The 25,569-nt window shown below is 38.9% G+C and overlaps 1 protein-coding gene across 10 annotated transcripts in view; it reads left to right on the top strand.

The window, feature by feature from the left end:
• Arhgap6 (Rho GTPase activating protein 6) overlaps positions 1-25,569 on the top strand; it is a 533,690-nt gene that overhangs the window by 498,051 nt on the left and 10,070 nt on the right. For all 10 annotated transcript variants that reach the window (XR_015646115.1, XM_087598826.1, XM_087598825.1 and 7 more), the window contains 2 exon segments: positions 4,562-4,741; positions 20,182-20,279. Coding sequence is in view for 9 of the 10 variants with exons in the window: in XM_087598826.1 (XP_087454952.1) it covers positions 4,562-4,741; positions 20,182-20,279 (278 nt within the window). In the remaining variant the exon portion in view is untranslated.

Here is a 25,569-nt window from a genome sequence, read left to right as displayed (position 1 = left end):
GACCTAGAAGGTCAGCAAATGGCTCTGCGGAGAAGACTGAGCAAAAGCCACATTTTAAAATATTGTACGGGGATTTGAGAAGATGGGTCATATAAGCATGGCATAGGAGTAAATGTTAATAAGGGTAGGAGTAGAAGAAAAAGGAGAGGTTTTCTCTTAGAATTTGTAGTTGAATAGGGAACACAGAATGGGCAGGAGCACGTAGGAAGTCAAAATATCACACTGTAAATTGTGGTGAAAGAACAGAGCATTCGTCTACCTTTTCTACCTATTTGTTAAACTCTGGTAGCCATTTGTTCAACCACGACATTTTCACAGAGTGCAACATGGAAGAAAACTGACTCTGAATAGTAGCATAAAAGTCGGAAGGCTCACAACACTTCGCCAGAGCCCTGTCTTTGTGAATGAGGAAGAGGAAGGAATGCAGAGGCAGGGATGGGGAAGGCCAACTCTTCCTCATCTACAAAGTGAAAACACCATGTCCTTTCTAAGATATGCTTAGAATTCAATGTACTCTTAGTTGGTAAGAGCATGGAGATATATACTAAAATGTATGTGTATATATTGAGGGAAATTGTTGGTCTACCCATTGATGGTATTGGGGGACATAGTAGTATTTTATTTAATTTGTTCTCTTGTGTTAATTTTTGGCCTACTCCATTCTGTTAGGCTTGGCATTTTCTTTGTCATTTAGGGGGAAACAAGAAATTTTCAGGTTTAGGAAACATACCATTACCCCCTTTTTAAAAAGTCCCCACCTTATATGGTTAGAGTGCTTTTAACCCTTGAAAACAAAAAAAAAAAAATCTTATTTTGTATATAAGACCCCTCCAGTTTTGTTTTTTGTTTTTCTAATGAATAGATGAAGTACTACCCACAAAAAAGGTTATATTAAGAATAAAATCAACTCCCATGGTGTTTTTAACTTATAAGACTCTGTTGATATTGCAGAGAAAATGTGGTGTGACTAGGCATTTGTTTCATGAGAGAGTCCATAGCTGACATCAAGTTCTTAGAGGAATTATGTAAGAAACAACAAAGAACCAATGTGGAGCTATACTTCTTGATCCTTGAGGAGGTACTTACTTCTAGGATATGAAAAATTGGCTTTGCAACTTCAGCAAGATTCTGCCTCCCTTGCCTCAACCTCCTCTACTCGTACCTTAAAGCTCATTTTCCCTTCTGCCCATGATGTCATAGAGTCTGTCATAGAGACTGAATAGGATGAAGTACACTCACATGATATACAAAAGCCTGGCACCAGCACAGCTGTATGGTTTCACTCCTTATGGCTCCACCTACTCCTGGCTCTCGGATTTACTGCCCCACTATCTAAAAATAATGGCCACAGCACAGCTGCTTTACGCATAAGCTTATCTAGAGAAAGAACTGAGAATATCTGTGGAAAGCCCCTAGATGTGATGTCTGTACACACTGGACTTTTAGTACATGTGAGCTCTTTATATGGTGCTTAGAAATGATGTGGGATGCTTACTTAGTGAAGATAGAAGATTTCCTGGAATCGGCTAGCTAACTAAATCATGCAATTATGACCTGGTTTTGGGTGCTCCTATTACCTAGAGAGACCATATATATTTTAATTAATCAAGCAAGGAAGTAAGTTTGGTGTATACATTAAAATATGGAGGGTAAAGGTGGAAGATAACAGAAGCAAGTCTCCTTCACAATTTTAGAAACAGCAAAACAAAACATAAAACGAGGAGCACAAACCACAGCAGCTGGAGCTGCAGCTGGAATCCATGTGCAGTTTTACAGATGGATAGTATTGCATTCCCAGAATAGCAACCAGAGAAGAAGAGAGCGGAAACAGAGCTTTGGATTGTCCTTGTACTAAACATTCTTTGAACTGAAAACAAACTCTTCAGTTTCTTCATGTTGAGGGGGGGACTCTAATTTTACTTTTAAGGGGGCTGGGGAGGCTTTCGTGATGCCTCCAAGTTCTGAAAAAAAAAGAACTAGAAAATGACATGTATTTCATTTTTCTCCTTAACCATGAATTTTCAGGAAGAGGATTGAAAACTAGAATGAAAGCTTATGAGGCTTCATGTCAATGAAATAAAACAAAGACCCGGCAACTAAAGGTCCCACAGAAAAGGCATCTGCCTCTATGATTTTGTGAAGTTTACCACAGTGACTACTTTTCCTTGGTGGTGACTTGTTCACCTGAAACTGGCCTTGCCTTGTAAAAATAAAGCAATCCGCTTTCTGTGCTGAGCTTGCAGGATAGCACTTCCACCAGTTCAGTGCTTCCCATGGGAAGACCCAGGGGTTTCATCTTGGCTGTTCCATGAGGATTCTTTAATCCTATGCTAGGCAACCACATACTGTCTCAAAGGTGGTGGATCTTCCTGGCGTTGGGGGTGCATCTTTATCCTGACAGTAATCAGCATTCCCAGCTGTTGTTAACAAGAGAAATGGAAATTCACAGAGACCAATAGTTCTCAGTGGACGAAATTTTGCCCTACTGGGAACACAAAGCCCCACGTAGAAACACGTGTGGCTGGCACAACGAAAGGGGAAAGTGAAGGAAGCTACTAGGATTTAAAGTTCTAAGGCCCTTAATAGCCTACCATGCATAGGACAGTACCCAAAGCATAGTCTGTCACTAAATCTCACTATTTTTTTTTTACTAAATCTCACTATTGACATGATAGACAAACACTCAATTAGAGATATTTAGCCAGACTTTCCTTCCCATGTGAAAAAATAGAAAAGTAAGAAAAAGGATTACCAAGCTTTTAAAAATGTTCATATTCCAGATTATAATGGTTTAACTTGGAGAAATGACTCCCAAGACAGTGCTCAGCCAAGCACAGGAGGTGTCGTTTTCTAGATATTTGTGTACTTTATTAATAGTAACAGAAAACTGGAGATGACACAAAGGCATATCATTTGGCTGTTCTTAAAAGAAATCATGATCAGTTTATGCAATGGGATAGTTATGGCCCAGAAAAAGGGAAGAAGGAAAAGTGTTTGAAATTGGGAGATGGATGCAACATGTTGGTAAGAGACGACAAGCAAGTTACAAACAGGCTATGGAGTGAGACTCCAGCTTTCAGGAGAAAATAAACCAACAACTATACCACATGTGTCTGTGCAAATAGGAACAACTGGATCTGGGAATTGGTGGAATGAAGACTACTTTATTTCTCCATGCTTGCCTTAGGTCTCTACTTATCACCATACGGAACGTGAATTTTAAAAACATTTTTGCACCTAGAGAGTAGATTTCTGCCTTTATGCTGTGCTTTCTTGTTAGTGTCACCCCTGCTCGCCCTGTGTCTTTGTCTCAGCTTTCGAGAGTGATTGAAGTATCTGCACTCACTGTTCTAGCTAGCTGCAACCCTACAACAGACCCACACTCAAATCCAGTCCAAAGGAGAATGAATAGAATGCTATGGTGACTATCTGTCACAGGAGATCATACACTTGAAACTAATCTCACATTCCTTCCCAGCACCTGTTTCTCTTATTTTCCAAATATCTGACCCATTAAGTCTGTTTTTATCAGCTGCCCCCTAAGGGTGTTTAAGTCTAATGAATCCCTCCATATTCCTTGCCTGCTCTTCCTCTGTTTCTGTTACTATGATTTCAACATGGTATTCTCACCTCCAGTGTGGCCGCACATTCTCTACAATGATAGTCCTGGAAACCCTACTTTACCCCTACTTCTACTGTGGTTCAGAAGCTAGCTTCTGAAACCTAGACTGTGGTACATTGTCCTACATGGTCTCTTACCAATGCTGCAGGGCCACAGATTGCTTTTTCAAAGAGGTAAATTTTTCATTCTCCATACAAAATCCCCTTGCTCTGCAGTCCCAAATATGTCCAACGTACTTTTGTGTGTTCCACTGGCAAAATGCCCCTTACTCAAAAGATTCTTCTTTTTACCAAAAATAACTCTTTCCTTTTTCCCGACTCTGTGTGTGTGTGTGTGTGTGTGTGTGTGTGTGTGTGTGTGTGTGTGTGTATGAATGCCCTTTGGTCTCTGGGGTTGATAAGGTTTATTCTTTGTAAACACTACCTGGGAATGACAAATATATTTTCTTCTTAGAATATGAGCCCTCTAAAATATGGACTATGCTATATAATGGTTGCTATAAATGTTCAAAATAATTTTGACCAATTAAAATTGTCAAGCCTAGGGTAGGAATATGCTGAACAGATGGACCAGCAAAGATATTATGTATTGATAAACAGACAGATAAAGAGACACATTGATAGGTGATTGGTGAATATCAATATTTTTTTAAAAAACAAATGGATTGGGAATGTTAAATAGAATTACAATATTACAATAAACACTTAAGGATTGCAATAGTTTACTCAATGTGCTAATAAGAAGACTACTGAAATGTTATCCTCAATCCAAAATAGGAATCAAATGGAATATTACCATGCCTTTTTTGATTCTAATAAAGGTGATATTTTTCATGCAAAGAAAAATTATTAATGAAAATATATCACAGCTTACTGAATCACCCACAATTTTAAAGAGCTACATAAAATTGAATAATCTTTGTGTTTTATTTGCCCATAGGTCACTGGGAACAAAATGACATCTCTGAACTTGGCTACCATATTTGGACCCAACCTGCTCCACAAGCAGAAGTCATCAGACAAAGAATATTCTGTCCAGAGCTCAGCCAGAGCTGAAGAGAGCACAGCCATCATAGCTGTGGTACAGAAGATGATTGAAAATTATGAAGCCCTCTTCATGGTACGTTGTCCTTCATTAGTGATACATCTCTGGGATTTGTTTTCAGTTGCCTGTGGTGGTTTGTCACTTTCTCTTTTGCTGTGCTGGTTATGAATAAACCATTGTATGTTAGGCAATAGTAGAAATTTCTATTACTCTGATGTCCCTACAAAAGTTTGTTTCTGTGTCCTAGCCATCATATAGGAAGTATAAACTCCATCTTGTTGTCCCTTAAATAATAATCACACATAAAGATTTAGTCACAGTAGTTCTTGCTCAAACTATTAATAAAAGACTTTTGGAATTCTGTTATCTCTGTGAATTCATCTGTCCATAACCAACCATGGTGACATGATTTCTTCAAGGTCAATCTTGACACCACACCTCCTGTATGAAATGGCACCTTTCTTTTCCCATATTGCTTCCAACTTATCAATCTCTTGAAGCACATTGCCATTCTTATTTATGTTTATCTTGCTCAGCATTGTGTTGCACTCATATATGACCATTTCCTCTAGTAGATTATACGTGCATTTACAGCAAGGACTGTGTCCTTGTTATCTCCTCTCTGTATCCTCCATACACTTATGGAAGGTTCTTCATCTTGTAGGCACTCAGTTATTTATTTTTTCATTTGTATTAAATCACCCGTTCCTATTTTCTATCATAAAACTGCATTGCTTGTTCACACATCCCTTGAAACATCAGAACAAAAGCCAATTTTCTTCTATTTTTGTTCTTTACTCAGTTTGCATGTTAATTTTTTACAGGAAGGTTCTACATTTTTCTTTTAGAATTTGCAAATCCAATAAAGCCTGCCTATTCCACTAGAAAAGTGGTTCTCAGTCTGGGGGTTACAACCCCTTTGGAGTCACCTAACCACGGAAAACACAAATATTTGTATTATAATTTATAACAGCAGCAAAATTAGTTATGAAGTAACAACAGTATAATTTTATGGTTGGAGATCACCACAACATGAAGAGTTATATTCAAGGGTCACAGCATTAGGAAGGTTGAGGATTATTTCATTAGGACCTTTTGTGTCTCTGTCAACTTAGAATGCTAGCCACGTCTTTTGAATTTCCTGAAGAATTTATCCATACTTATCATATGCTTAACAGTTGCTTTATTGCCATGTTTCTCCTATACCCATTTATTTTGAAGATTTAAATGTCCGTAATTTGTAATAGCTTCCCTATTTGTCTTACCTGTATGATTGAGACCAAGTTATTCAGTACCCCCAAGCATTAATTAAACTCATATGAAATGGAAACGAATCTCATTTTTAAAGTTATGGCCAGAATCATTTACTATGAGAAAGAATTTTACAGACGGTAAAACTCTGTCCAATTGTTAATTAATAATTATATTTATTTGATAAGATGAGATGCCTTGGATCTCAGTATTTTAGCAATTGAGATATAAGTATCATAATGTTTTATCATACATTTGGCAGACTGCCTCATAGAAGGTGACTTGGTAATCCCAGATCCTTGTAGTGCAAGATTCTTTTATATCTAGGCTTTTAAAGTATACCTTAAAGGAGTGTCCAATATACATACTCAAATCTCTTGGCTAGAACTTGCCCACAGATCATATTTAACTGCAAGGGCAGTTGGGAGCTGTGCTCTGGATAGAAGCCAAGACGGAAGAGGAAACGCATTTACCAGAGTGAATAACAGTGGCATCTTGTTATAACACTCCCCATTGTGCCTCTGAAGCATTGTCCCTGGGTTGCACATGGAAAGCTCTCAAAAAATGTTGAATTAGTCATCAACTCTATAAATTTCACACTTCAGTCCAAATCTTCATAGTTAATTACATACTTGGATGAATCAAATGTCTGAAGTTTTCAATATTTTCATCAAGTTTTAAGTCACATACCATCTTGCCAAGTTGTCTTGGCATTACTTCATGTTCTGTGGACTTCTTTTTAACAAAATAATATCTCTCATCAATCTTAATTCTAGTCTCTAAATTCTGTATTGGAAGCAAAGTTTTCCTTTATATAAAATCACAAACCATCAGGAATTTTTTTCACCTCAGACACTAACCAAATGCTTCCTGATCTCCTTGAAAAGCGGAGGTCATTTTAATTATGTCATCCCTCTTTCCTCTACTTCCTGCCACCTGGAATGATCACAGCAGCAGCAAAACATCAGGATTCTGTCTCTTGTGATACTTTCCAAACCTGGTGTTATTTTTATCATTTTCTGCACTTATCCATGTTAAGATTCTCTTGCAATAATGAATATTTTATGTGCAAACGTTCTAGTTTCTGTTTCTTTAAGAAACCCATCTTGATGAGCTAAACTAAAATCCAATGCCTCCACATTCATGCTACTATTCCTGCTGGGGCTCCTTTGCCTACTGCTAACACACACACACACACACACACACACACACACGCACACACAGACACACACACACACGCACGCACACACAGACACACACATGTACACACGCACAGACACACACACATGCACACACAGACACACACACACACACACACAGAGAGAGAGAGAGAGAGAGAGAGAGAGACTGAGACCACCCAGACTTCATATTCACCCTCTTCTTTTTTTCCTTAGAAGTCCCCACTACTAACGGAGAACATTGCTAATTTTTCTCTTTTGCTGTGTCTATCCTCACTAAAATGTAATATTTTCTGGTCCACGTAGTTATTACTGCTGTGCCAATGGCATGGTAGAAGTAAGATAAACACTTATTAGATTCATGAGTGACTTGATAGTAGCTGTGTGATGTATGATTTCTTTCTCACAAGTCCTTACTCCTACCTATGGGAAAAGTTTGGGCATGCAAGAATTAAGTATACTTTCCTTAACATAAGTTAACCATTGGTATAATCATGTCTGATTGCCTTAGATGGACTGTGGAGACTATACTGAAAACAAAGGAGAGTAGAAGAAATAGAACGGAGAAGGCCATAGAGCCCAAATCAGGGTCTGTAAAGATAAAGTGGAACCAGAAAATTTGACTGCAATCCTGTCTCTGCTATGTTAGTTACATGACCTCATCTTTGATTTCTTTTTCTTTAGTTATCATGAACTAGTATTAATTGAATGCTATCCAAGATCCTTTTTAAGGTCTAACATCTGTGTGGTTCAGTGCTCCAGAACTGACTCCTTTTTTATTTCTTAAAAGCCTAGAAAGAAAATTAATTTCATCACATTTTTTAATTCTCTTGCAGTGCAGTGTCTTTTAGACTCTTTTTAATTATGCCAAGGATAGTGGAAGTTCATACATATTAGTGGATAAATATCCAACTGTCTGTGCATATACATATATATACATATATATTTATATATACATATATATGTATATATATATAAAATTTTGTTTGGTACTTTCATTTTTTTTAATTCTTTTAGAGTAATTGCTGTCCCAAACAGTGATGAAGGTAGACAGACAGAACCTGTTAGCTGACTCTTCATAGTTCCTGGCGAGGTTTATGAGCTAGAAAGGGGATAAACTGCTATTATTGACATTAGTAATGAAGGTTTATTAGCAGAGAGACCTGTGAGCTTTTCCTTAAAAGCACAAAGTACCATGCAAGAAGTCATTCCACACAATTGGTGAAAAGGATCTAGAAACCCCAAGAAATCTACCAGTGATCTAAATGTTGTTCTGAATGTCCTTCATTTTCTAATGCTGAGAATGTTTCCTACGTGACCAGAATCTGAGTTAATAGGAATTGGGAAAAGGTAAAACAGAACGTGGCTTTGGCTCACTGTATTAGAGTCACCTAAATTTGCATCTGAGACTATATCTAAATGACAGAGTTCTTACCTTGTATGTATGGGGCTCTTGAGTTCTGTCCCCTCAAACCATAAGAATGTGGGGCTTTTGTTTATTTTAGTAGTCAGATTAGCCACTTGCTTGTAAATCTTTGGAAATAGGACCTGCTGACAATCTTCAAGGTCACAGGCAAAGTGCGATGTAGCAGCTTATGTTTATAATATTACTACTTAGGAGATTGAGGTAAAATCATTCTCGGGGTGCTAAAGGCCAGTCTGAGTTACAGAGTGAATTCCATGTCAGCCCAGGTTATCGTTTAAGACACTATCTCAGCCTGCTTCCTCACAAAGTCCTGAGCAAAGATTATAGAAGTAGTGCTCAAACTTCACTACAACAGAGTTTGCAAGGAATCTTGTTAGACATTCAGATTCCTAGGCTACTTTCCAGAAGACTGAATGGAATAGCACAGGGCCCAGGAATCAGCACTTTCTAATAAATTCCTTCAGGAGATATAGATTCCTATCGTGCCTAAGGAAACCACATATTGGGAAATGGGTAGAAAGGTCATGAGCTTAGGGCTTAGTTATCAAAATTCAGATTGCCTCTGAGCGCTCTCTCTCTCTCTCTCTCTCTCTCTCTCTCTCTCTCTCTGCGTGTGTGTGTGTGTGTGTGTGTGTGTGTGTGTGTGTGTGTTATAAACTCTGAACCCATATTTAATTTCTCTAAGCCTTCATCTTTCTTCTCTAAAAAATGAGATTAAGGGGCCTACTTTACATGACTGTTTTGAAACTTAGAAATGACATGTAGCACATGTCATTTAAAAGAGGCATGTAGCACAAGACTGCCATATACTGGGCGCAAAAATCCAACCCCTACTATCATGACACTTAAGTAAAATGGTATCTGTTTATCATATACATTCAAGTGCTGCCTCGGAAAAATGCCAACTGGCCATCACAAATACCATTGTTACCTGCTAGCACGTGTGCACACTCCTATTCCTTTCCCTATGCTTCCTTTTTTCTTTCCATAGCACTGATAACTTTTTATTTTATTTTTGCCTTTTTGAGACAGTGTTTCTCTGTATAGTCTTAGCTGTACAGGAACTCTCACCGTAGACCAGACCATGTCAACCTTGAATTCACAGAGATCCTCCTGCCTGGCCCTTGGGAGTGCTGGGATTAAAGGTGTGCACCATGACTACCTGACCACATTGATAGCTTTTTAGTTGATTCCACAGTTAAGTTCTTTATTGTGAGCATTGAGACCAAATACTAATCTTATAATGGCATGTATTTTTGTTTGCTTGTGAATACATAGTATCCCTGTATACTCCAGGCTAGCCTTAAGCTTACATTTCTTCTGCCTCATCCTTTCCAGTGCTAAGAATTCAGGCATGCACTATGACACCCGATGAAAAGAGAGATTTCAGGTTGCTCTATTCACTGACACCCACATCATCTAGAAAGTACTTGGCAGAAGACAGCATTCAGTAATTATGTCTTGAATACTTTGACTCTACTTTCAGGAAAAGAAAATGTATTTTTATTACTGTTTTGGTCCAGTGCCCTACCCCCAGAATTCCGATACTTCTACATCATAGTGCTCCATGTCTGTCAACAGCGATTTCAACTTTGGTTAACATAAAATGGTACTTTCTGCAAACTCCAGAAACAGAAGATGAGAATCACTTGTTTGCAGAAAGGCTTGTTGGTATCCCAAGTAAAAAGCATTCACTGAAGCAATCCTTAACACACTACTTGGTCTGCAAGCTGGTGCTTCTGTGAGAGATGCTGGGAGATCCCAATGAAAATAACTCCTTACTCTTGGCATGAATGAGAATTTCGGAGTTGAGTGGAGAAAGCTGTAGGCTTGTGCTAAAGGCTAATATTACATGGAACCAAGACATTTTTTAGGAAAGGGCAAGGAAGAGAAGATGCCCTGGAGATGTCCTGGGTGCAGTGGAGATGTGGGAAAGAAGCGTATTCTCATTGCCTTGCTTGTCAGCTGAAGCTGCATAAGGAATAAGGGCACTTGGGAAATTTTAAATGTGCACAACCAAAAGCAAAGGTCAGAAGACATGCAAATTTATGAAGCAATCCATATTTTAAAATATATTTTATGAAAAAAATTTAATCTGTAAAAGGTCAGAAGCTATGGTGAGGTTCCCACAATCTCAGCTGGGAGACAAATTTTGCTTTGTGTTCTTTTTATTCCCTGGTGTGGATTGCATTTCTCTAGAATCTCTTTGTGTGTCATTCAAAGGCTCTCATCCAAGTTATCAAACAAGAAACCACCCCCAAGGCAATGCATTCCTTTGATTGTATATGCTTTCTATTTCTATACCAAGAGAGTAAAACTCCCCACATGTTTAAGCAGGCAGGTATTCCCGTAGCCAATCTGAGTTCCTGCTGGTGCTTTTCTCACCTGTCCTTGTCTTTCTATTGAAATCATATCCATGTAGAGAGAACAAATCATTACTCCTGACCTATTTCTATTGCCTTTTACCTGTTGCCATGGAGCACTGCTAATTTTGCCTCTCCCTCCCCCCCCCCCTTTTTTTAACTTGCGTCATCCTTGGAATCCTTGGACAAACTCTTTGGATCTTTCACTGTGCTTGTTCACGAAGGTTCTTCAATTATCCCCCCCCTCCAAAAAATTCTAGAAATATTCAGTAAAGTCAGGGTGTTATGAATTATACCTTTAACGCCAACATTCAGAAGACCGGGTCAGGAGGATTTCTATGAGTTTGAGGACACCTTGGGCAATATGGTGAGTTCCAGGCCTGAGGTACATACAGACTGAGAAACTGTTTTAAAAAACAAAAGCAAAGAAATATTTACCAAATTGAATTCCTCCTGAACCTTCACATACACCCAGATCCTCCTAAAATAATGAGCCACTTGTCACGACAGAGTCACACAAAAGGTTTCACATCAGTTTTGACCTTATTTGAGCTTTTGCAATCCTTCACAGCCGAAGTGATTTCCTCTCAGCTTGTTAGCTAAAATGTACTGATCATGACTTCCAGTGGCATTTACTTTTCCTGGGGAGTGTTAAGAATTTGAAATGTCAAAGAATTCTTCTTGGTCAAGTGCAAAGGGCTGGGTTGCTGGGGAGCACGCACTGGCATATATGGTAGGGCTGGTCCTGGGAACTGCTGTTCAGGGAGCACCTAATGGTTTGTTATGGAGAAAACTTTTTCCCTCTTGGTGGTTTATGGAATAAACTACCTCATAGCAGTTAGACTCTAGGCAATCATTCAAGGTTTCATTTTTAATTTGATAGGGTAGATTTTAATTGTGACAGTTTTATTCCTTCATATGTGCAGTGTTTACATTTTTTCTCTGAAGCGAGGGAGGACAAAGTTCTTTTGATTTTTGGAATAACATTATGCTTTGGAAGAACACATTAAAATCTAAGGAGTTGAGGCTCCAGATAAACACAACCATAAATGGTACCCCTAGAAAATGGCTAAAATTACCAAATCCTTGACTAAAATCTGATTGAAATTTCAATGGCAAACAATGAATTAAGTGAAGGATCATTTTGAACTAGGTGGGTTTTTGGTTTTGGGGTTTTTTTTTTTTTTCATTTCAACATAAAGAGTTGTTTGATAAAGAAAAAATATTTTTTCTTGTGTACCCCTTTTCTCTTTTTTTCCCATTTTTATTGGATATTTTCTTTATTTACATTTCAAACAGCATCCCCCTTCCTGTTTTCCCCTCCAGAAACCCCCTATTCCATCCCCCCACCCACTGCCTCCATTATGGTGCTACCCTACCCACCCACTCACTACTTCCCACCTCCCTGCCCTGGCATTCGCCTACATTGGTGCCTCAAGCCTTTACAGGACCAAGGGCCTCAACTCCCCTCGATGCCCTCCAAGCCTATCCTCTGCTATATATGTGGCTGGAGACATTGGTCACTCCATGTGTATTCTTTGGTTGGTGGTTTAGTCCCTGGGAGCTCTGGGGTATCTGGTTGGTTGATACTGTTCTTGCTATGGGGTTGCAAACCCCTTAGCTGCCGCGGTCCTTTCTCTAATTCCTCCAATGGGTACCCCATTCTCAGTTCAGTGGTTGGCTGCAAGCATTTGCCTCTGTATTTGTCAGGCTCTGGCAGAGCCTCTCAGGAGACAGCTATATCAGGCTCCTGTCAGCATGCACTTCTTGGCATCAGCAATATTGTCTGGATTTGGTATCTGTATATGGAATGGATCCCAAAGGGGGGTAGTCTCTGGATGGCCTTTCTTGCTCCATATTTTGTCTCCGTATTTCCACCTGTGAGTATTTTGTTCGCCCTTCTAAGAAGGACTAAGGCATCCACACTTTGGTCTTCCTTCTTCTTGAGCTTCATGTGGCTTAATGAATTTAATCTTGGGTATTCCGAGATTTTGGGCTAACATTAAAATTGAGTGCATATCATGTGTGTTCTTTTGTAATTGGGTTACCTCACTCAGGATGATGATATTTTCTAGTTCCATCCATTTGCCTATGAATTTCATGATGTCACTGTTTTTGATAGCTGAGTAGTATTCCATTGTGTAGATGTACCACATTTTCTGTATCCATTCCTCTGTTGAAGGGCATCTGAGTTCTTTCCAGCTTCTGGATACTATAAATAAGGCTGCTATGACCATAGTGGAACATGTGTCCCTGTTATATGTTGGAGCATCTTTGGGTATATGCCCAAAAGTCGTATAGCTTGGCCCTCAGGTAATACTATGTCCAATTTTCTGAGAAACTGCCACACTTATTTCCAGAGTGGTTGTGCCAGCTTGCAGTCATACCAACAATAGAGTGTTCCTCTTTGTCCACATCCTTGCCAGCATCTGCTGTCACATGAGTTTTTGTTCTTAGCCATTCTCACTGGTGTGAGGTAGAATCTCAGGGTTGTTTTGATTTGCAATTCCCTGATGACTAAGGATGTTGAACATTTCTTTAGGTGCTTCTCCAACATTCAATATTCCTCAGTTGAGAATTCTTTGTTTAGCTCTGTGCCCCAATTTTAATAGGATTATTTGGTTCTATAGAATCTAACTTCTTGAGTTCTTCGAATATATTGGATATTAGTCCTCTATCAGATGTAAGATTGGTAAAGATCTTTTCCCAACCTGTTGGTTGCTCTTTTGTCCTATTAACAGTGTCCTTTGTCTTACAGAAGCTTTACAATTTCATGAGGTCCCATTTGTCATTTCTTGATCTTAGAGCATAAGCCATAAGTGTTCTCTTCAGGGAAATTTCCCCTGTGGCCATGTGTTTGAGGCTCTTCCCCACTTTCTATTCTACTAATTTCAATGTATCTGGTTTTATGTGGAGGTCCTTCATCTACTTTGACTTGAGCTTTGTACAAGGAGATAAGAATGGACCAATTTGCAACTGCCCATTGAACTAGCACCATTTGTTGAAAATTCTGTCCTTTTTTCCAATGGATGGTTTTAGCCTCTTTGTCAAAGATCAAGTGACCATAGGTATGTGGGTTCATTTCTGGGTCTTCGATTCTATTCCATTGATCTACCTGTCTATCTCTGTACAAATACCATGCAGTTTTTATCACTATTGCTCCATAATACAATTTGAAGTTAGGGATGATGATTCCCCCAGAAGTTCTTTTATTGTTGAGAATAATTCAATATCCTGGGGTTTTTTTTGTTATTCCAAATAAATTTGTAAATTGCTCTTTCTAACTCTATGAAGAAGTGAGTTGGATTTTTGATGGGGATGGCATTAAATCCGTAGATTGCTTTCAGCAAGATGGCCATTTTTACTATATTAATCCTGTCAATCCATGAGCATGGGAGGTCTTTCCATCTTTTGAGACCTTCAATTTCTTCTTCAGAGATGTGAAGTTCTTGTCATACAGATCTTTCCCTGGCTTGGTCAGAGTTACACCAAGGTATTTTATATTTCAATATAAAGGAAAACCTTTTCCAGAAGCTTGGTGCCTTGGAGAGGTTAATCAGTATTGCACATATGAACTTACCCTACTGTTAAGTAAGAGTAACTAGTAGAGCCTACCACAGTCCAAGTCTACATCTGAGACTATCTCTGCCTTCAGGAGACCTTCCTTCTTCCAGTAACAAGTCATGAGCTCTGATGTGGTTAACTTTTTGTCAATTTGACACACATTGGGATCTTTCGGAAAGAAGAAACCTCTTTGAGAAAACATCCCCAATCAGATTGGCCTATGGGACCTTTTCTTGATTATTAATTGATGGGAGCCCAGTCCAATGGGAAAAGTCACTTCTGGGCAGGAGGGCCTGAGTTTGATATAAAATCACACTAGAATGACAGCGAGCAGTACTCCTCCATGGCTTCTGCTTTAGTTTCTGCCTCTAAGTGCCATCTATAATTCTTGCCCTAACTTTCCTCAGTGATGCTGTGACCTGAGAGTTGTATACCAAATGAAATTTTTCCTCCACAAGTTGAATTTTGTCATAGTGTTTTATCATAGCAATGGATACCCTAACTAAAACATGTTCTGATGGAGAAGAAGCAACATAAGTGAGGAGAGTACAAGGACCTGCTTCAAGTTCACAGCAGTTGTAGAGCTGTGATATTATCCTTCTTCACGATGTCTACATTTATCTTAATGTATATATTTCTTTTCTTTTTTCTTTTTTTTTCTTTTTTTTTTCTTTTTTCGGAGCTGGGGACCAAACCCAGGGCCTTGTGCTTGCTAGGCAAGCACTTTACCACTGAGCTAAATCCCCAACCATGTATATATTTCTAATGAAGCTTTTTCACTACTAGCCCTCCTTCCATTAAATACTGTGTTAACCTTTGTGATAACTTGTTCTAAAGGAAAACAGGACTAGTACGGCAAGCACACTGGATTGCAGATGCAAGCATAGGAAGGACCTGGACATGTCCCAGTTTGCCTTAATTATGAGCAGCACAACCAGAACCAGACCTCCAGGGTTGTGGAGTCAGATACTTCTTGGACAGCAACTCCACTCCTGTGATAGTCAGCAGAAGTGACCAGCTTGTATGAACATTCATTTACTATTAATTTAAGGACTTAATAAATAAACCCAAATTGAGTTAAAAACACTGCTAGGAAACACTTGTGCTTACCTCTGTAAGAGTGAAGAGCCTAGGTATCACACCGTTCTCTGAAGCTGCTGCCTGTAGTTTATTTACTGGGGTTTTGCTTCCTTATGAAGTCCCTAAATTAATGGCAAATTAATGTTTATCCAATTGAATTGAGCCTGGAGTTTAAATATTTATTAAATGGTAGTAAATGAAAAGTACAAATACAGAAAATGAGAAGTCACTGGAAAGAATGCCAGTTGCAGCTTACAATGAAAATCCATTTGAAAATCCATTCAGGACATCAATTCCATCTCCTTACCTTTTCCTGCCCCACTGGATCCATTTTTTCCACCAATTATCTCAAGGAAAAAGATGTTTCTTTTATTATGAGTTCTAAAAAGTTCTTTAAATCACTCTGTAACAAAAAGAAATGGGATTTAAAGGAACTAATACAGTTAATAAATTCTATGCACTCAAGTTCATTTTGCAGACTACAGAAGACAGTCTGCTCTTTAAGTTGTGGAGTCACATCCTTAACTATCTCATCGTGTGTGTATGTAAATCCTTTTTCCAAGCCAAAATACTATCTTGGGACTTTCAGAGAGAAACTATATATAGATTTATAGCCCTGTCCCATTTTATGTGCATTTGTTACCAAGGAAAAGTCATGTCTACTACGTAAAATAACCCTCAACAATTAGAATCTCCTGGCAGTTAAACCTCGTTGAATGAGTAAAAACTCAAAAGTGCAGGAGACTTCAACCAAATGCACTGCACGTTATCTTTTAAATAATGACGCTTACTGCAACCTATGAGAATAGTGCCTGTTATTCTGATTCCTCACACTGATTTGTCATTAGACAAACCATATAGCTTCAGGGACTCAAGACTGTAGTACTTGTATCACTCCACAGAACAGGCATGCACTCTTGTTTCTTCTTCAGTGGGAACAGATTGGTGCTTGTACCAGAACGATATATTACATATCTAAGCATAACAAATTTTAAATGACTTAACTGTGTGATCATGCGAGCATTTTCCTAATTTTCCCCTAGATATTTTTTATAAACCTCAGGTCAAGATATACATTTTTAGCTCATATCGGTTTTGCTTTGCTCATCTTTTTGCCAGTGCTTGGAATCGATCTTCGGGTCTGACCCATGAAGAGCAAGCACTCCTCCACTGAACAGCCTCACACCTTGCTCCCTTGACTTAAGGCTTTAATATGTAGCCCATATGTGGCCTCACACTTATGCCTTCCCTCTCAGCTTACAAATACATGCCACAATGCCCAGATGCTATTCCTTTGTTTCTTAATTCTCTCTCTTGGGGCCAACAGGATGGCTCAGTGAGTGAAGTTGTTTATAACACAAATCTGATTACCGACCTCATCCTCTGACCTTCACATACACACTCACACACATCAAATACATGAAAATAAAAAAATAAAAATATTTCTCATTTCAAAATTATTTATTACTCTTAAAATGGATATGATTATATATGTCTCTTTGATCAGACTTACTGGAACATGCACTTAAATGATAGGATTTTAATTGCTTAATTTATCTAATATTGTAAGAGAATGCAATCAATCATTCTTCTAAAATACCCACACTTTTTCTTCTCATTCCCTTTTAATTCTCAGATCATTGTTTTTATCATAGAGCTCTAAATGCCATCTGTACATGTCTTTCATATTTCTATGCCCAGACAGGACCTATAAACTGAATTCCACATCCTCATTTCTGGCTGCCTACTAGAAACTTCCACTTGGATGTCTCACAGACTTATCAACATTATTGTATCCTGAACTTCACCCAAGCTTCTCCTCCCTTAGCATCTCAAATTCAATCAATAGCTTCTCCATCTTGTTCCCCCAGCCACACAACTTGAAACCAACATTTCTGACTCTCATTATCTTCCTTTCCTTCCAATAAATTAGCTTAATTGTCAGCATCATCTTGCCATCCTGGTTCAGCACCAGCATTACTGATTAGAACTCAGCAGTTGTCCCTGTTAATTTTTCTTGCTTCAACCCTGGCTTTCCATTCAATCCACTTTCCACTGAGAAGCCAGACTGATAACAATTGTGTTAGTCATCAGATTGCAATCTCTAGGAGCACCCCACTCACTTTGAACAAAAGCAGCCGTCGGAACCATGATCAAAAGGACTCTGTAACATCTGGCCCTGGCTACCTGCTTCGCCCTTACCACCCACTTCTTCCTCACTCTTCCAGTCTTGTTAGAAGCTCACTGTTCCAGACTCAGGACTTTTGACATTAATTTCTTCCTTCTGCCTGGTGTAATATTCTCCAACTTTACTTTGTTTTTTCCCCCTAAAATGTCATTTTCCCACAACATAATCGTCCCACTTAATATTATACCTCTTTCAGCATTTGTCACCCTTGTTTGCTGTTCTCTACAGGACTCGTGTTATGCTTTCCTTGTGTATTTGTTCAATGCCCATTTCCCTAGGTTCGTTGCCAGATCCACACAGACAATGATTCTTGTCTGTTTGGTTTATAGCTGAATCCTTAAAATTCCTTTCCTGTTATTTACTCTGCATGGATTCACCAAATATCGATGCAATGAATGAAAAGAATGGACATAGGAGAGTGCCAGAGAGAAAACCATAGTGGTTCTGAACTAGAGGATATCTGAACCCCTGCTAGAGGTGAACATGGGAACTACCTATTTAGGATGGCAAGCCAGATGTAGTTTCAGCAAGATGTAGTTTCAGCTGTAGGGATAAAAAGAGTTTTGAGTGAATATCTTCGAACCATGTGGCAAACTTTGATGCATAGTTTAAGGAAATTGGGTTCAAGTTAGCAAGCTACCACATGAAAGGCCCATTGACTGTATATATGTTCCTTTTCCTCTAGAAACACAAACTATTTTATGGAATTTGAATGTTCAGATGACTGGAGAGTTGGAAGTTAAGTGTGACATCGGGCATATAGTTTCACCAAGAATACAAATGCTATCGAAATCTACCCACTGCCCCCGTCATTATTTGTTGAAATGTCATCACAATGCTCAGGCTATATAAGGCTGGAGGATCTGTCTCTTGTCTCGTGGTTTTGTGTTGCCTCTAATAGAGTCACGTGTCTATTTCTCAGGCTCTGGGAATGGAATGGTCAACTTAAATTAAGGTACACTTCACCCTTGAGCCAAGGTTTGGAGAGTAGCTGGCTCTCCAGAGAGGACTGGGATATAACTTTTCTAAGAAGAGGGGAATGGAAGGTGCTAATAGCTAACACATGAATACTACAAAGGGATAATGAAGGCTTGAACTTTACACACTGCAGTTGGAATGGAAGGAGAGGGAAGAAGTAACAAACACAGGAAGTCAAGCTGACCTCCTGCCTACGGCTGGGAGTGGACAAGGCATAGGCTTGGATTCACCTTGGAGATTTTGAGCTATGTGGCCAGAATTTGGCAATTTCATTCATGAGGATTCAGGATAAGTAGGAGGACCAGATTTATGAGAGACGGAAGGCGTTCTCTTCCTTTCTCATGTCTGTGTTTGTTAAGAAGATTGCTTCCAGCTTCTCTAAACTCAAGGACAATTGAGTAGTGCAAGAGGCAGAAGGCGAATTCTTCCTCCAACCACTTAGCCTCAAAACACTTGTCCCTGTGCTTTTGAGAACTCCTCTCTCGGCATTTACATGTGAGAAGTAGATTTTCTCCTCGTAGCCTGAATTGCTTCTGCTTGAGCTAGCAGGGTCTGTGGAGTAGAAAACTGCAAGTCAGAGCTGGGTCCAATCTTGTCCCATAGAACATTTCCACATGACTGACTTAAGACTGGCTTTGGATGCACTGTCAGTTAGGCTGGGAGAAGTATATCATATATATTGTTCCTGTTGGTGTCCATGAAATTGTGATTCGAGAAATAATCAGTAGGGGTTGGGAACAATAAACGAGAAAGGGCAGATGTTGAATCATCATAGCCTGTGCAGAGAGGAAGCCAACATTGTTTTGTTTTTTCTTGTTGTTGTTCTTGTTGGTTTTTTTTGGAGTGTTTATCATTGACTAAGCATTGTGGAAAACTATCAATACAAAATGAGTCATTTATTTACATTAGCAACTCTTTGGATTATTACTGTTATTCCCATTTTACAAATGGGTAAACTGAGACCAACAGGTCCTTGCTAATGTATAGTGACAAAAGTCCTACAACTAAAATGGTGGACCTAAAATTTAAGGACTGTTGCTCAAGGGCATGAAAACTTAATCAGCTGACTGCTCCCGAACATCTCAAGACAATCATAATTTATGCCCATTTTCACAGCATACTTCAACACACGAACTTTAGAATGTGTCCTCACTTAGCTATAAATCATGAACACTATTCCGCTTACCCATGAGGGTTTGCTTCCTCAAAGCCAGGAAAATCTTGTCTGTGCAGCACAAGCATCCAAATGACTAGACTGGATTTCCAGGCATATGACATTTTGGATGGAGAGTGATTATGAGATAATTGAGTTTGTCCTGAGAATTAAACATGTTGTATGGGTTGGTATAGGCTTCGGTTTAAACAAGTAAATCAGTCTGCTTTCTTGGGGATGCCAAGCCTTGGTGTGTGCTGACATAAAGTTACTGAGGTGGGGCTTTGCATCTTTGGCAGGCTTTTACTGATACCTCAACATTTGACTCTTCCAGGTTCCCCCAGATCTCCAGAATGAAGTGCTGATCAGCCTTCTGGAGACAGATCCGGATGTTGTGGACTACCTGCTCAGAAGAAAGGCTTCCCAATCCTCGTGAGTATGCAAGTTTTCCAGCTTCTAGAGGCTGCTAGAGCCACATTGGGGAATTTTAAGGTTTTCATTCCATATCTAAAGAAATTGAAAAGTAGCCATATTTGCATCCAGAGTGATACAAGTAGGATTTTGACAATTTTTTTTCTTTTTTGCAATTCTGATCAACCTAGCTAAGCAGAAATTATTTTAGTCTAATCGACGTACCAAAGGCCAAGCCACTTTCCCAGATACTTCTCGTTTGTTTTCAACTTTTGCTAGCACCTTCGGAAACTTCTGATTGTGTTCACAGGGAGAAAAAAAAATGCTGAACCACTGGCAAGAAGTTCAGAGGAAGATAATGTGCATAAATGATTCTAGCAGGCATGTCCAACTTGTGTCCTCAGGCTGTGTGTGCCTCAGAATAGCTAAGAACTCAGCCCGATACAAAAATCACAAACTTATGAAAGCTTTATAAAGTTTTGTCTTTCTAACACAACTTTGTCAGTGACAATGTTGTGTTAAAATGTCAAAAAACTGGGCGTGCCTGTTAAAAGCCCTGATGTTAAATGCTTAATGCCCTGTAGGCTTTCTGGGGCATGGGGGGGGTCTTCCTTGTGCAAATTTACAGGTGGGAGTAATCCATTTCCAAATCACAAGAGTAACCTTTGCTGAGACCTAAGTGCCCTTGCACAATGAGCCGTGTGTACTTTTCCAGCTCTGTTATTATCTATAGCTTGTTTTGTCTTCATAAAAATGAACAAGTTTGCAATAAGGAAAATGCAAGGCATGCTGTAAGTTATGGCTTGCCACCATGTTGCCTTGATAGGAGCACAAAAATGGGTTCCTTTTTCAGATTTTATGTTTAATTCCAGCAGTTGCCACAGAGGCAGAGTGTTTTGGAGGTGCTGATCATTTGGAAAAGCCCAGATACAGGTACACCCACCAGGAGCACTGTCATCATACAAACACACAACCTTCAGTTTAGGACAGGAGGAGATGATTCTGTTCTCTCTTGACAGTATCAGTGTGCTATGCTTTTAATCCTTAAGTCTTGGACACATTTGCCCATGATCTGTTGTCTTCAAAGGTGGCCTTAATCCTAGAACCAATGACAGGCCTTAGCCTAATTCATATCTTTTTTTTTTCCAGACATAGATTTCTTTTAAAGATAGGGTCTATTTGGATATAACTTGAAAACAAGACATTTCCAGCTACTTCTCAAAAATAATTGCCAAATGTGATTACTTTTCATTTCAAATTATTTCAGGTGATAATAAAATTATACTATTTAGGGAGATTTAATGAAATGGAATTCTACATTGTTTAATCTCCTTCTTTCCAGGCCCGTACATTAATAGCCCAGCTAAATACAGCTTCCCTCTCATTCCAGCAGTACAAGGAAGGGCTTGTAATCAGATCAGTCTTTTGAATGCACTGTAAGAAAACTCAATCTCTGTGCCAATCAATATCAAGGAAATTTCTGGTTCAAGTGAGATGTTCTGCTTGGATTCAAGTTCCAAGAAGCACAAGTAAAATCTATAAAAAGTACAAATGGACCTGCATTTTATAGTCCTGTTTTCATATCAGAGAATTGGAACTGCACTTACATTTTTTTCTAGATTTCTAACTCCCATCAAGGTGTAAATTCTCATTTCTCCCCAACAAACCATATGCTACCAGAATTTTAATAATATCACTTGTTTCTCTACTGTGGGCAAGAAAACAAAAAAGTGATGTTTCTATTTGTAACTCCCTAGTTAATCTTCATTTATAACATTTTGTTGCTATATGGTAGGAAATTTAAAAAAAGCATAAACCTGAAAAAAGGGGACTTTTGACCGTCCAAATGTCTTCTTTTGTGTGGCAGTATTTAGATAGGTACATTTGATTTTGAAAGAACCATTGACATGAATGCAATGTGGTTTTCATGAATGCTTTTGGTATATAAATGCTCTTAGAAGGACCAAGTGCACATATTAAGCCCATGCCAAGCTGTGTAATTGTTCTGTGCTCTTTTGTTCCCAATCCTTGTATGGGTGAGTCTTTAGAATGGAGAAGCGAAGGAAGATTACTTTTTTTGTTTTTCTTTTGGTTTGTTTTCCTCTAGACACAGGCAAAGAATAGTCCAGACGGCCAATGCTAATGCCATGATATAAAATACAGATATCTGTGCAAATCATATTTGATTTTAGTGGCCTTCTGAGGCTTAAGCAGTTGGTGGTCACTTTGGGCTATAAGCATACGCTTCCCAAACTCCTGGTGTACATGGAACACTTCAAACCTTGGTAAGGTGCTTCTGAGCCAGTTGTATTGGAGAGGATTGAGATTCTGTATTTCCAACAAGCTCCCCTGAATATTCTTGCTACTGGCCCGTGATTTACAGTTGGAGAATAGGAAGCTTAAAATGCCAAGGCATTTTCTTGACTTTATGTGCTTTCAGAACTGATGGGAGAGGTATATTATTTGGTATGTAACAGAACTCAAGATGACCAGTACTTAGACATAGTCTCAGACTTACTTGCGTATTCCAAACACCTGAAGATTGTAAAGAACAGTTGTGAGTCTCCCGATCACCATGGTGCTTGCTAATTTGTTCTGGATTGCTGTCCAGTCATTGGGATTTTTCAAAGCTTCCCAGCTGATTCTAATAAGCAGCCCCAACTCCAAAGAACTGACTGAGATCTACAACTTGGTTTCTCTATGTTTAAGTTCCCATGGATACTTAGGTGGTGTGAGTTTTGATCTTCAACATGTGTCCTTGGGTTGATAAAGGAGTATCACAAATATTCTGCCTTATAAATCCACGATTGGGGTTTGTAGAAAAGAAAAAAGGTGTGAGTTGCAGTTTCATGGTGGCTTCTGGGGGAAGGAAGCACTTGCAGTGCACTTGGAAACTCAGTAAAGAAGTGACTTGGTCTGGGTGTTCACATCACTACTCCTGGACTTCATCTAAACAGTAAAGTTGCCATCAGCCTGAAGATACAATAATGAAGGTAGGCAGGTGTGTCTGAAAATAGCAGGCTAAGGTAGGTGGGGTGACATTAAAATCAGAAAGTAGTGATAAAGGAATACAGTGACTAAGTATCCCTATAATTATAGATTTATAGTGATTATAAATTACAGTACCCCAAACTGACAGATGGTGCTGGCTACCGTGGTACTCATGTCAATTAACCACCAATCAGCTATGTCTGTGTAATTTATGACACTGCATGCGAGCTCCCAGTTGTGATTGAGATCTCCTTATGTTCAAATTCAACTGTATTTTATTAGTTTTTGTGCTAGAGGTACGTTCATTGATGACACTCTGACTCCATTTTCTCACCTGTTAACTGGAGATTAAAGTTACTATTGGGTTACTCTGAACTTCACCATATGGTTCGTTTAAATGGCTTCTTGTATAAAAGGCATTGTCACTGTCTCCCTTGATATCTCTAGCTAACAGATGACCTCGAAATATGGCCCATGAGAAAGAGATGGCATCATGTCTAAAAGCATAACTCCTTATTCACTGGAGACTTTTGACTTTCCCCTGAAGCCTCCATTCCCCAGTTGACATATATAAGTAAAGGCTGAGATTCCTGTATGGCCAAATGGAAATGTCACAAGGTTTAATTAGGAGGGAAACAAAATGAATTTTCGAAACAGGGTAAACCACAGAATGAGGTAATATTTATTATTGTTGTTATTTCTGTTTTGAAAGCACAAATATTTTTTGATATTTGGCAGCCTGGTGTTTTGTTTTGATTTGGGTTTTTCCCTTTTGTGTATTACATCTGAACTGGGTGAGAGTAAAGAGAATTTATTGTCTTTTCATGTGCGCACGCACTTCGGTATTCAGCTTCAACCAAAGTGGTATGCTAAAGGAATTAGAAGAAATTTTCAGTACCAAAGTTGCTAGGCTTCCCACCTTTTAACAGCTTGTCTGATGTACTTGCTAGAATTATGTGCTCTTTTCTTCAGAAGTCCCTAAAACAGACTCCCCTCTCTGATTCAGGAATGTATGTTAGAATATAGAGGAGGATGGAATGTTAATCTAAGAAGACCAGGCAGGTTGAATGAAGATCTCTAAAGCTAAACAAAAGTGTTATAGCAGGGTCAGGACAAGGATCAGGCAAAGGAAACACCTATCTAGGCACAAAATTTAAGGAAATATGAACTCAGTCATGAACACACCATTGTAATGTAATTATTTTACAAAATCAAATTTGATTCCCACTAGACAAGGAGAAGCAGAGGAAAAACATTTTTTTAAAGATTTATTTTATTTATTATATATAAGTACACTGTAGCTGTCTTCAGATACACCAGAAGAGGGCATCAGATCTCTTTACAGATGGTTGTGAGCCACCATGTGGTTGCTGGGAATTGAACTCATGACCTCTGGAAGAGCAGTCGGGTGCTCTTAACTGCTGAGCCATCTCTCCAGCCCGAACCAATACCTTACTTCGCCACCCACGATGGCAAGCCGATGGTAAAATGTGTGAGCCTGCCCTAAATGGGGGCAACCCATCAATTATGTTGTCACAATGTGCACTTTGTCCCTTTTTAATTCAGACAATTACTAAGTGTGACAGTTTCTGTTGACCAAGTGACAATTTGAAATGATTTTAGTTAAGTTAACCTGAGATTATATAATGATAACATTGTTGCATATAAACGATGCATTGAAGCTTAATTCAATGTTAAAAGTTTCAATATACCTATTTTTCATTCTTTTAGTAATTTTTTGCTTCTATAATGTTCTAATGAGAGAAATGACCCTTACATAAAATGTATTTATATTGAAGTGCTCAGTTTTCTTTTATTCACTAAGGTGTTTCAGACACCTGGATCTCTGCACAAGCAATGCCTAGTATAACTGAACATAATCCCGTATGAACATGATCTGTAAATCTACAGCTGGGGAGATGAAACCCAGTGGGACTCTGGATTATCTATGGCATGCAAACTAATTCTAAAAATAATTCTTGTCATTTTCAAATGTGGGCTTCAGAAAACCCAAGGAGCCCGGCCTATAATTTCAGCATTTGGGAGTTGGGAACAAGAGAATCAGGAGCTTTGAGGCCAGCCCTGCCTACTTAGTAAGTTTGAGGCCACTATTGGTTGCAAGAGACCTTGTTTCAGAGCAATAAACAAACGAAAACACAGTAAAGAAAAATTTCCTTTTTTCTATCAATCCTCATAGTTGTCCCAGAAATATAATAGAAATTCAACCAAACTAGACAGAACATTCATTCCTCCCCATATGGGAAAACAAACTTAACTGTATTTTGAGAGAAAGTAGACACAAATGAACCAAACCCATATG

Source organism: Rattus norvegicus, chromosome X (genome assembly GCF_021556685.1).
Source record: "Rattus norvegicus strain SHRSP/BbbUtx chromosome X, alternate assembly SHRSP_T2T, whole genome shotgun sequence".
NCBI classification, from domain to species: domain Eukaryota; kingdom Metazoa; phylum Chordata; class Mammalia; order Rodentia; family Muridae; genus Rattus; species Rattus norvegicus.
The sequence above is the reverse complement of the archived record's forward strand: the minus strand, read 5'-3'. Positions and strand labels throughout refer to the sequence as shown.